This window comes from Macaca thibetana, chromosome 6, assembly GCF_024542745.1.
Source record: "Macaca thibetana thibetana isolate TM-01 chromosome 6, ASM2454274v1, whole genome shotgun sequence".
In the NCBI taxonomy this organism is placed as follows: Eukaryota; Metazoa; Chordata; class Mammalia; order Primates; family Cercopithecidae; genus Macaca; species Macaca thibetana.
Genome location: NC_065583.1, coordinates 21,270,503 through 21,283,128, shown reverse-complemented (window position 1 = coordinate 21,283,128; position 12,626 = coordinate 21,270,503). Strand labels below are relative to the sequence as shown.

General features: G+C 35.3%; 2 protein-coding genes across 2 annotated transcripts in view; one reads left to right on the top strand and one right to left on the bottom strand.

The window, feature by feature from the left end:
* The window catches only part of SLU7 (SLU7 homolog, splicing factor), an 867,785-nt gene that overhangs the window by 2,220 nt on the left and 852,939 nt on the right, over window positions 1-12,626 (bottom strand). The window contains exons 3-16 of the mRNA XM_050794801.1: window positions 10,655-10,840; window positions 9,845-9,998; window positions 9,427-9,507; window positions 9,016-9,180; window positions 8,033-8,101; window positions 4,785-4,832; window positions 4,461-4,592; window positions 4,105-4,202; window positions 3,880-3,947; window positions 3,607-3,746; window positions 2,333-2,494; window positions 894-998; window positions 671-742; window positions 294-410 (exon numbers count right to left, since the gene is read on the bottom strand). Coding sequence (XP_050650758.1) covers window positions 294-410; window positions 671-742; window positions 894-998; window positions 2,333-2,494; window positions 3,607-3,746; window positions 3,880-3,947; window positions 4,105-4,202; window positions 4,461-4,592; window positions 4,785-4,832; window positions 8,033-8,101; window positions 9,016-9,180; window positions 9,427-9,507; window positions 9,845-9,998; window positions 10,655-10,824 — 1,581 coding nt within the window. The 5' untranslated portion in view covers window positions 10,825-10,840. The remainder of the gene's footprint in view (window positions 1-293; window positions 411-670; window positions 743-893; window positions 999-2,332; window positions 2,495-3,606; window positions 3,747-3,879; window positions 3,948-4,104; window positions 4,203-4,460; window positions 4,593-4,784; window positions 4,833-8,032; window positions 8,102-9,015; window positions 9,181-9,426; window positions 9,508-9,844; window positions 9,999-10,654; window positions 10,841-12,626) is intronic.
* PTTG1 (PTTG1 regulator of sister chromatid separation, securin) overlaps window positions 1-12,626 on the top strand; it is a 241,843-nt gene that overhangs the window by 217,703 nt on the left and 11,514 nt on the right. The gene's annotated exons all lie outside the window — the stretch shown is intronic.

Genomic DNA, 12,626 nt, shown 5'->3' with positions numbered 1-12,626 from the left:
TGAGCTCAGAAGTTTGAGACCACACTGGGCAACATGGTGAAATCCTGGCTCTATAAAACAATACAGAAATTAGCTGGGCATGGTGGCATGTGCCTGTAATCCCAGCTACTTGGGACACTGAGGCAGGAGAATTGCTTGAGCCTATGAGACAGAGGTTGCAGTGAAATGAGATCGCACCATTGCACTCCAGCCTGGGCAACAGAGCAAGACCCTGTCTCAAAAAAATAAAAACAACCCCAAAAACAAAGAATACTGTTACTTATCACTTTTACTATTTAGACTTCACAAATTACCTTTTTCAATTTTTCATGCTTCTTTTCTTCATCATCACTATCTGAACTGCTCTTTCGATGCTTCTTCTTTTTCTTTTTCTTCTTCTTCTTTTCCTCTTTCAGTTTTTCTTGATGCAGCTGAAAGGGAGGATTGAAATGCAGCGTTATTAATATGAAAACAAAGCTCAGGTGCGCTACTTGGGAGGCTGTGGCACGAGTATCACTTGAACCCAGGAGGCGGAGGTTGCAGTGGACCCAGATCGTGCACTGCACTTGAGCCTGGCCAACAGAGTGAGATTGTCTCAAAAGAAACAAAACAAAACAAAAAAACTCAGGTGCAGGTTTTAAAGCCCTCCCTCCAGGACTTAAAAATTCAGGACAAATGATTATCAACTTACCTCCATGAGAGTTTGAGGTTTTTTCACAGATTCATCCCCAGTTATATCATTTATAATACATTCCTCCGAGTTCTGTGCAAAAATACATGTAATTTGAGTTGAGGGTCATAGTTACTAATCATCTAAGAAAAAGTTAAAATTTGAAACACGAGACAGTATGTTTTAGTTTGACTTACAAGCTTCGGTTGTTTTATACCTTTAAGAACCAAAGACAATTACTTACAACAATCTCCTTCCCAGCTTCTCCAGTACAATAGGAATACTTGAAAAAAGAGTGACAGCATTTGTATCCCCATCGGCCTTCTTTCCAGTACGATCCCCAGATATGCTGCAGAGAGAGAAATTACTTAAAAAGGAAGCTGAAATTAGAAACTTCTATATACTGTTGATAGGAGTATAAAATAATACAGCCCTTTAAAGGTAATTTAGGAGAAAAATTATGGGGATTCAAGGCTGGCTAACAGGGACAAGGTAGTCTGACCTGAAGTGTGAGAGGCAGGCACTGTAGTTACAAAGCTCTTAAATTCTATTCCCAAAAGCCTATAAAAAAATTTAGTGTACCTGACTTCTCTCGAAAAATGAAGGAGTGGCAAATTCTGGGCCTATATAACCACTTGGCAATAATCGGCTGTTGCTGAAGAGTGGATGCCCCGTTATATAGGGCTTATATTCTCCAGTTTGTACAATTTGCCTGGCTCACTTCACTCATGTATGATCACTGGCCCGGCTACTATAGGGAATTAGGTTTTTGACCCTCAACTAAGAGAGACAATTGTAGTTTGGTTACTTCAAGAGAACAGCAAAGGACAATACATGCTTTATGATGTTTATGATGCAATGCGAATATACTACATTACTTATTAAATATTCTTGTCAAAATATTTAACTTATATCCAATCAAGCTGTTAGACCTGAATTCCTATTTATAAAACATACAGGGATAGAGAAACAAGCTATATAATGCTACTAGGATCCAGTCAATACAGAATATGAGACAATTTACAAACTAACTGGCCTAATCTGTTAAGCGGTCATCATCATGAAAATGCAGAGATACATTCTAGAAAAGAGACATAATAACCAAATAATGATCAAAATAAATTTGAAATGAATTCTGACTAAAACAAAAAATAGGTGTTAAAGGCATTTTTCTGTATATTTTGGAAAATGTGATTAATGACTAGATATTAGGTAATATAGAATTAATGCTAATTTTCTAAAGTGCAATAATGTCAATGTGGTTATATAAAAGAAAGTCTTCATTTTATGGAGATATGTGATACAGTCATGTATCACATGATATGTCATGATATATATAATTTCCAAATGTTTCAGTCAAAAAAATGTATACATAAACTATATGTGTGTATATATGTGTATTTTACATATCTATGTAAAACCATGTGCATATGCACACATACAACTAGACAAAGCATATAAGGCAATATGTTAAAAATTTCAGAATTTAGATGATGGGTATATAGATGAACATAGTATTCCTTCAAAATTTTTCTATTTTTGAAAAAATTCCCTGAAACAGAGTTAATTTTTTTTTTTTAAAGCATAGAGCATAGAAATGGTTAGCTAATAAAGTTGTAGTGGAAAAATGCAATACAGAGCAAAACTAACAAGGACACAAAATTGTTTCAGTTTAGCACATACTGTGTGATTGTGGATCTTCACATCCTCCTCATACTTAGAGCAGGCAACAGCCCGCTCCTGTCCTTTGATGACCGTCCCATGTCTTGAATACTCCACATAGTCTTCAGTCTGTGCTAAAAGCAATTCAGCTGGAGGGGCATCCAAATGTTCTTGGCCACCATACTAAAAGGACATTGGACATTATTCAATACATTTTACAACCTGATTTGCATTTAAATTTCCAGGAAAACATTTTTTTTTTCTTATTCTATTTATTTATTATTTCTCTTTTCTCTGATGTTAACCAAAAAAATGGTAAAAAGAAAGATCTGAAGGGACCTGGTTAGAACCCTGCAACGGTCCACTAAGCCAGTGTTAACACCTGGGGTATAGTGGTTCCATGCCTTCCCTAACATTTATTCTGAATTTTATATACAAATGAAAGACTTTTTTGTTTAATTTATATAAAAATGGGATTATAATATATTAATATGAACATGATGTAGGAAAACATTTATTTCTAATCAGAAAGAAAGGGAACATTCTTTACTGGGTTTTGTTATAGAAAGCACAGTAGGAAAAAAAAGCCACCATTTTTTTTTCTGAGGCAAATAGAAGATGTCTCAGTTGCTATTCATCTGTTGAGTATAGTAAGTTACAAGATGGCCATAAATTCCTCTTATCCTTGTATGCATGCCCTTTCCCCACAGGGCTTTGCTTTTCTTCCCATCAAGAGATGAAGTCTTTCTCTATCCCTTGAATATGGGCTTGGCCATATTACTAGGTTTCACCAATGGGAAGCTGGCAAATGTGATGCAAGCAAAGGCACTTATGTACCACAACACACTTTTTGCTGCCACTCTCTAGAACTCTGAGAATGCCATTTTAAAAAGCTGCGCTACCCTACTAGAGGATGAGACCACATGGGGTGGAGATGAGCTGCCCCAGAAGAGGTCCCCTTAGGACAATTAGCCTGTTAACTGCTAAACACAAGAGTGAGGCCATCTTAGCTCATCACCTAACCTCAGCTGAGCAGCCCAGACCAGGAGACTCGCCCAACTGTGAGCAATAATAAATGTTTATTTTAAGCTACTAAGATATGAGGTAGTTTGTTTTGCTGTAAAAGCTCATACAAAATTGTACAGCATCTGACTAAGACAAAGGAAGAAAAGGACTATTCTTCATGGATTAAGAGGGGCTCTCTTTGCATTATTTTCCAAATGTAAAACTAAAGCTTATTAACTAGTAAGTTCTCTTTAACAGAAGTTCTTCTTTAGCATTTTGGTCAAAATTACCTTTTCCAGGATGCTTTCTTTCTGCTGTTCTTTGAAATCTTCTTTTTTGACTTTGAAGGACTTATACAACAGCTCTAGCTTTGTAGGATCTGCCTGCAGATGTACTTCAGATCCCTTGTCATAGGCTTCCCACGCAAACACTGGAGTAATTCAAAACATCTTAATGAGTTGGCAGCAACATTATTGTATGTTTCTTGAAAACAAGCTTAAAAAAAAAATCCCAAACTTCTTATGAGCTGATATAAAATGCCTTGACATACAGGAAACACTTACACTGTGTCTGAGCCATTGAAATGGTATCTCCTGTGTACCTAACGAAATTATCTCCAGCATAACTCACTCTGCAAATACAAATAAAGAAAATGTTTCAGAGATTGATTTAAGGAAAATTAATTCATAAAACTGAATCTGAATTAAAATGAACACCATCTATGGTCAGGTCAGAAAACAATAAACTTTCTCTCATCTTGAAATCTGTACATTTAACTTGATACTTACTCATCTGGATTCTTTCCTGCATTGGCATAAGGATTCTCTCTCATTGCTCTAGTTTTTGGATCATAGTAGGCAGAATTTGGATCTAAATTCCTCAAATACTAGAAGAAAAAAATATTTAAAGAATAAATCAATGTTTACTCACAGCAAAAAGATTTCAGCAGACTAGTTGGAGGAGTTGAATATGATCAATTAAATAAATGTGTGTATACAATTCTGGGGTACAGGTGAAGAGAAAAAACAGAATGAAACCTTACCTTAGAATGACTCTATTATCCATATGCTACCCAGAGTTGATAAAATTTAGGCTGGAAAGACAAATACTTTTCAAATATGTATGTTAAGTTGGTAAGACCTACTTTTGCAATATCTTCTCGAATCCTGAGATTCCGGACAGTAATTCGTCTCTTGGAGTCAAAATTCTGTCCAGGCATGTCAATATCATCTGCATATTTATCTTCATCCTCATCTTCACTATTATGATCTTTTTCCTAAAAGGGGGAGGGGAAGGAAAAAAAGAAAGAAGAAAAGAAAGCAGCATGTAATTCTTGTTTTTTTTTTTCTTTTCCCTTTAACCAAACCCTTATTTACTTGTGTTCTTTAAAAACTACTATTAGTGTTATTATTAGCCATCAGAAATTTAAAAATTTCACATACACTCAGAGGCAGCAAATATGTATTACCGTCTGAGAATTTGGTTCCTCTTCTCCCCACTGGTGCTTTGGAGAATTCTGTATCACAAAAGAAGAAAAATAATTCATAATTTCATTCCACTTAATCCAATTAACACTTAAAATAGCTAAGATAATACAACTTAATTCTAACTGAACAAACTCTCACATTTCTCAGTTGTAATGAGCACGCAAATTCTGAATACAAGTGTGCCATTGTGAATTTTATTAGACTGTCTATAAAGCCAGCAAATTTCAAGAGAATTTTAATTAAGATTATAACTACTGAATGGTAACAGGAAGATTAAGATGACCAAAGTACCCAATAAATATTAATTTCTAAATGTGTTAGTCTTCAGACATACTGTTTTCATTAAACGTTACTAGTTTCCCAGTAAGTCCAAAAAGAAAATGTTACTAAGGTTCATGTCTTCACAGCCAAAGTAAAGTTTGGGCAATGAAAAAAATCTACAAGTGACACGATATTGTAATTTAAGGAGAGGCCAAACTCCTTGTCACAAGGATATACTTTTCTTCACTAGCAATTGGTCAGAATACTTTCTAACGCCACAGAATGCCTATAGTAACATGGTCAGTATTTCATCATGTCCATTCATAAAGGCTTCAAAGATTAAAAATACTTAAAATGAAAAAACGAATATATTATACCATTAGTGAGGAGATACAGAAACACATGTAGGTATATACAGTCTATAGATGTAAGCATAAATCTGCGTAGCTTTTCTGAATGATGGCTAAGTGATAGATCATAAAAATTTTAGAAATACAAACTCACTGAAACACACTTCTAGAAGGTTATCCTAGTATCATGTCAATTACATAAAGATATATAAGAATGTGATGTGCAGTATTGTATATGTGCAATGGTTTTTCAAAACATTGGGAAAAAGTCAAATTAATAATAGATCACTGGTTATATAATTTACTGCATTCCATGGAACACTGAACGGCCATTAAAAGTGATTCTATCCAAAGGGCAGAAAAGTACGTATCATTTCCTAACGTTTTTGATTTAAAAAAGGGAGGGGAGAGAAAGGTGGGGTAAGAGTATATATTTGTATTTGTATTTATTCAAGAAACTCTGAAAAGAGCCACCTACATCCACAAAAGAGTTGGGGCGAGGGGAAGTTTAGTGTTAGGGCGGACAGAAACCGGGGTGGGGAGACTTCACTGTGCATCTTCTTAAACTGTTTTAATTTTTGAGCCATGTGAATTTATACAAAAATAAATGATGCCATAGGTCTATAAATAAGACAGAAAACACGTTCTCGCTGTACTCTATGTTGTTAAATTAAAAAAGAAGGTAATAAATGAATATATAAAGATGGATTCATGTAAGAAACATTTTGTATTCGAGCACACATAAACAGGTATATGTGGACAAGAGAGACCTGGAAAGGCCTACTTCAAAATGTTCATAGTTAACACAGGGGATATTTTCTTTTTAATATAATGTTCTAATTTTTTTCACTTAATATTAAGTGTTACTTTCAAAATCAGAAATATAAATACTTCGTAAAAAATAATTTTTTTGAGTTCCCACTATTTGCTAGTTCAAAAAAGGATATTTACATATATTTCTTTTTTTTTTTTTTTTTTTTTTTTATATTTCTACAGCGACAGCTAAGTATCTAAATCTACTATATGTGGTTCATCTTAATATCCAAGCATCCAAGTGGGCAAAAATCATTAGCCCCGTACATACATTAAGTATCCTTACTGGGGAAATAAATTACACCATGTTTACAACAAACAACAGAGAATATATTAGAACAAAAGAAACAGGCCCTTTTTCTTTTCCCAAAGTTAGTAATACATAAAAATAATCACAACAACAATAGCTACTAATTACCCAGTGTTTACTATGTGATAGGTATATAAACTTCCTGGGGGTTGTCATTTCTATTTCAGACATACTAAACTGCAGCTCAGAGAGGCAAATTCACTTTTCTAAGAGCATGTATCTCTCATGGAACAGAGACAGCTTTTGTTTCCATTTTATTGATTGATTGATTGATTGATTGATTGATTGAGATGGAGTCTTGCTCTGTGGTCCAAGCTAGAGTGCAGTGGCGTGATCTTGGCTCACTGCAACTTCTGCCTCCCGGGTTCAAGCGATTCTCCCGAGTAGCTGGGACTACAGGTGCTCGACACCACACCCAGCTAATTTTTTTATTTGTAGTAGAGATGGGGTTTCACTATGTTAGCCAGGCTAGTCCCAAACTCCGATCCACCCGCCTCGGCCTCCCAAAGTGCTGGAATTACAGGTGTGAGCCATCGCACCTGGCCAGAAATGGATTTTAAACACTTATCTGGTAACTTAATGCTGTTAACTTGCCTGATAGGTTACCTTAGTAACTGCTCACTTAGTAATTATTGCAAGTTCTGTTTGCTTTGTTACTTATACATGGTTTAGAGTCCCTTTTAGAAATTTAAACTAAAAAACTATAAATGTTTACTATTTATTTGTGCCTAGATTTGTTAAAAAGAAACTTGACAACTCTAATATGCATAATATATTTACTCTATTAAGTTGACGAGGATTTTAAAAAAAGAAAAAAAAACTGGCTGCAACAGACCTTTCATTCATACAAAAAATGTTTTGCCCAGTTATGTAACTAATACGTATTCATTGTGGAAAATGCAGAAAATACTAAAGAAAAAGGATAGAAAGAAAAATTCATAAATTCTACATTAAATAAAAACTAGTGTTCTGGTCTTTCTTTCAGTTTGATAATATTATACTTACTACCTTTTCATGTATCATTCAAATACAAGTGTTAACCAGTGTTGTTAACGAAGTCTTGAGAAATGCCATTTTAAGAACTAAGCAGCTATTATACCATGCAGATGCACTTAACCAACTCCCTATTCCTGGACATTTAAGCTATTCCAATTTCTTTACTATTGTAAAAAATGCTGTACCATCTTTATGCATAATGATTTTTCTGAACTCTAGAAAATTCTTTAGGATGGATAGATCTAATAATTTAACTTGAAAAAGTAAGTGTATGTCTGCCTGTGTGTCTAAATATAAATAGTGGCAGTATTGTTCCCAAATTAACTGCATCAATTTATATTACTATAAACTGTATACAAAGTATCAGTTTTATTTTCCCCCCAATAGCATTTCTGTCTTCCTCTCTAACTGAAGAGCTATAAAATGAATTCTTGTTTCAATTTTCATTTCTTTGTTTAAAAGAAATGAAACCTTTTGTTTGATCATTTTCATTACTTACAGCCTGTTCCACTAATTTTCCTGAGGCTAATTCCTCTTGGAGTTTCTGGGCTTTCAATGTTCGTTTTGCCTTTAAAAGAAAAAAAAAAAAAGAAAGAAAAAGGAACATTTAAATTTTACTTACAAGTCACCACCTACATTTTTATATATTTAAAATGAATAACTTTAATTCATTTCAGAAAAGGTCACTGAACAAACCTATCTCTTTGGGATTCCTTGTAGCCCTAGACTTATTACTCTATAGAGCAGGAGTTACACAATGTTTGAACCAGGCACTAATGTAAACTGAGACAAACGGCATCAGTAGTAAATTGCAGGGAGCAAGCCCTGACAAAAACAAGCAGTTGTCACATAACTCTAGATGACTGACTCTTACCAGGCAGGTGTGGGGTTACCGTATATTACAATGTTCAAGAAAAGATGAAATCCAGATTTTTATATGAAATCTTACAATTTTAAAATGATACCTCTAATAAAAAAAAAACAGGCAGTACGACTATGACTTCAAAGGAATAAAGGTGAAGAGGTCAAATCATAACAGTAAAAACTGAAGTTGGGTTAAAATAAAATAAAATTTTCTGAAACAAATTATGCATTCCCTTTCTACTACTCCCAAATGCTATGTGAGGCACCATAAAATAGGTTCGTGGGCAAGCTATAGCTTGGGGCCATACATTTCTAACTTCACAAAACCAAAACTTTGGACACAAATCTGTTCTCGTGCTTCCAGTATCTTTTGCTACCTAAGACAGGGAGTAAAGGACAATATAAGAATCAAGAAGAAACTGCTGGCAAATATGGCTAGCACATTATTTCCTCTATTCAATATTACAATTATAAAGGTAGCCTATACAGTAGTACTAATACTATTATAAAAATGCTACCATTTTTAAAGTGCTTCAAGATTTGAAAAGTAGAGCTGCTAGAGATACAGCAAAAGGACGATTCTTAAAAAACCCCAGGAAAGCAGGGAATTTTGCTCACCAGATCAACTTTGGCATACTCTTCAACAATTTTCATGTGTTCTTCTGGATTGTAGCCATTCCATCGATCCCTCTTCCCATCATAGTCAAACATCAGTTGAGGCTGGACATGTTCATCTGGAGCTATATTAGTACCTGTAAATTTGGCTCCAACTCGCCTAGGTCTCTAAAAACAGAGTAAGATTTAATCTTTTCCTAAGCGCTTATGATCCAAAGGAAGACTTCATACAACTTTTACAGGGTGGGCACTTTACGATCTATTCAATTATCAGTTAGTCTTACAGCAATTCCACTCAAACTAATTTTTATTTAACTTGTACCTAAATCTAGGTGATTTCAGAAAAAGAGAAGCAAGCTCTCTGACAACGAAAAGACTGACAATGGTTTTCAAAATTCTCAAAGGTGAACTTACCTCAAAGCAGTCTTTCTTTTTGTGTGTCATGGCCCCACAATTTTCACATGCTCCTTTGCGGTACTTAGTAATTATGGAATTCTATAAATATAAAAAAAAAACAAAGAAAATGTCTTAACTACATAAGTTAGAAATAACTTTGGCTCTCATTATGATTTTGTCTAGTGAAATGATTTCTTTGTTAAAAGGAAAACGAGTTAGTCTCCACACATTTACAAATGTGAAAGTTTAAGGACTTCAGGAGTATAAAATTTATATAAGAAATACAAAGGTAAAATAGTAATGCACTGTGAATTCCAATACCAGATAAAGGGTTTTATTATCTGTTTCTGCTTTAAATAGTATTGCATTGAAAGTTCTTATGTTAGGTTCTTAAACTCTCCATATCCATGAAGAGGTACACAGGTTGTCTACATACCTCTTTTACACCCCTCTTGTACCATTCTCCAGATGAGCTGAACTGCTTTTGTTTCTCTGGTTGTGGTCTCTGGTGTTTTAAAGTAGGTCTTTTTGAAGGATCGATATACCATGGCACTGAAGAAATATACTGAGGAATATGGGGGTTGATGTCTCTGTAATAAAAGTTAAAAAAAATTTTTAAGAATAAAGTTGGAAAATAATCAGTATTACAATTGCAAAGGTAGCTTACACAAAATCTAAGAATAGAAATATTGCAGTGATAGGGGGAAGAGAATATGGTTGCTATTGCTATACTATAATAAAGAAAAATTAAAAATAAAGAAGTAATTTATTTTAGAATGAAAATATTTCCAACTAAGAAACTAAGAATAGTGATATAACTGAAGGGAGAGAAGAGAGGAAGGAAAATAGAGATGTGTGTTAGTAATCTAAATCTTCTATCACAAGAAATTTTGGTTCAAATAATGCCTATAATCAATTAATTAAAATAATTGTGTAGGTATTATTATCTAGAGATGTGAAGGTAACAACCAGAAAAACTCAAAATAGAAAGATTTAACAGCAGTCACTCCTGTAGAGCAGGCTGGAGTGGGAAGGGTGAAAAAGCACTGTTGCTATCCATTATAAGCCCTTCAACATAATTTCATTATTAAACCATATGCATATGAGTTTGATAAAACAAATAATAAAAAAAGACATAAATAATGAAGATAGGTTCCTCTCAAATAAAAGGATGAAAAATTAACAAACTAAGTAGACATGAATTTGAATTTTGAATGAATGGATCATACAACAATTAAGTACTTACTTTCCTTCTTCATCAACTTCTGCAGGAGCATTGCCCAATTTTCGTTGTTCTTCTAGCTCCTTCTTCTTTCTCCAGTCCTCTCTGGTCATCTTCTTTGGTTCCTCCAAACTCATTTCTTTGGACCCCGATAGGGGTGCAGCATTAACTGCATCTACAACTGTGGCTGACATGGTTATCTGGCCTCCTCTAAGAAAAGAAGTCAAATTTACAGTAAAAAGTAGGCCTTCATTAGTTCACTCAAACTACCAAAAAGACATCCTAATAATATATACTGTTTCATATGTTTTCCCCCCATAGTATGTGTAAGGAAGGGTCTCTTTCCCCTCCTCAAGGTCTCTACATACTGTTAGCACTGTTTCTCCCTCAACTCCAATTTACAAATGGAGAGAGACACACATGTGTATTTAAAATTTCACAGGACTCTTTTTCTCATATATATCCTGAATCCCTCTTTTTGTGTATGTGTCTCAAACTTTTCTAACACAGTAACTCTTAATGAAAGAGGGTCCTATCTCTGTACCCCTCTAAGAATGAACATCTCAAGAGTTATCTATAATCACTGCCTCCACTTCCTCACCTTCTACTTTCATCCTCACTTACTCTAACTTAGCCCTCCACTCCCTACCATTCTAAAGAAAAGAGTTACATTAAGCCATCAAGGATCATTGTGCTAAATCCAATGAACATTTTTCAGCTCTGTTCATTCCCTTTTTATATCTTATTTATTAACTTCCCTGACACTACATTCTCTTGGTTTTTCTTTTGGTTTTTCTTTTTTTTTTTGGAGACGGTGTCTCGCTCTGTCACCCAGGCTGGAGTGCAGTGGCGCCATCTCAGCTCACTGCAACCTCTGCCTCCCAGGTTCAAGCGATTCTCCTGCCTCAGGCTCCTGCGTAGCTCGATTACGGGTGCCTGCCACCATGCCTGGCTAATATTTTTTGTATTTTTTGTAGTGACAGAATTTTACTACATTGGCCAGGCTGCTCTCAAACTCCTGACCTCAGGCAATCTGCCCACCTTGGCCTCCCAAAGTGCTGGGATTACAGGCGTGAGTCACCGTGCCCGGCTCTCTTGGTTTTTCTTGTACCTCTCTTGTCATCGAATTTTGCCCAGTTATTTAATGTTGGATTCCTCAAGGCTCAGCCAGCACCTTTTAAACCAGTCTAAACTCTCACTAATGGATAAGCTCATTTACTTCCGAGGTTTCAATGGTCACAATACAACACTGCTGGCTCTCCAACTTATTTTTCTATAAAATAAAAAATAATAAAGAAACAATTTATTTTTCTACTCAAGACTTTTCATCTGAGCTTCAGATACATATATCCAATTGCTTACTTGACATCTCCACTTAGAGGTCAGAGGCATTTAAACTCAATACGTCTTAATTCAATCTCATGATCTTCCCTCTGAAATCTAATCTCCTACTGTTCTACTGTTCCCTATCTTTTTTTTTTTTTTGAGATGGAGTCTCGCTCTGTTGCTGAGGCTGGAGTGCAGTGGTGTGATCTTGGCTCACTGCAACCTTCGCTTCCCCGGTTTAAGCGATTCTCCTGCCTCAGCCTCCCAAGTAGCTGGGATTACAGGCACGCCCACCACCACGCCCAGCTAATTTTTTGTATTTTTTTTTTTTTTTTTTTTAGTAGAGAGGGGGTTTCACCCTGTTAGCCAGGATAGTCTCGATCTCCTGACCTCGTGATCCACCCGCCTTGTCCTTCCAAAGTGCTGGGATAACAGGCGTGAGCCACCACGCCTGGTGAAAGACAACACCATCCGTCCCTTTACGTTAAGTGCTTCAGCTTATCCCTACATCTATGTCATCACTAAGACCCGTTATTTTCACCTTTTGAATATCATTCAAATGCATCTACTTCTTTCCATTCTTACTGCTACTACCCTAGTGTAAGTTATTACTTTTTCCTATTTACTGGTCTCCTCTGATTCCCTCCAATCAATTCTCCACATTGCAGTG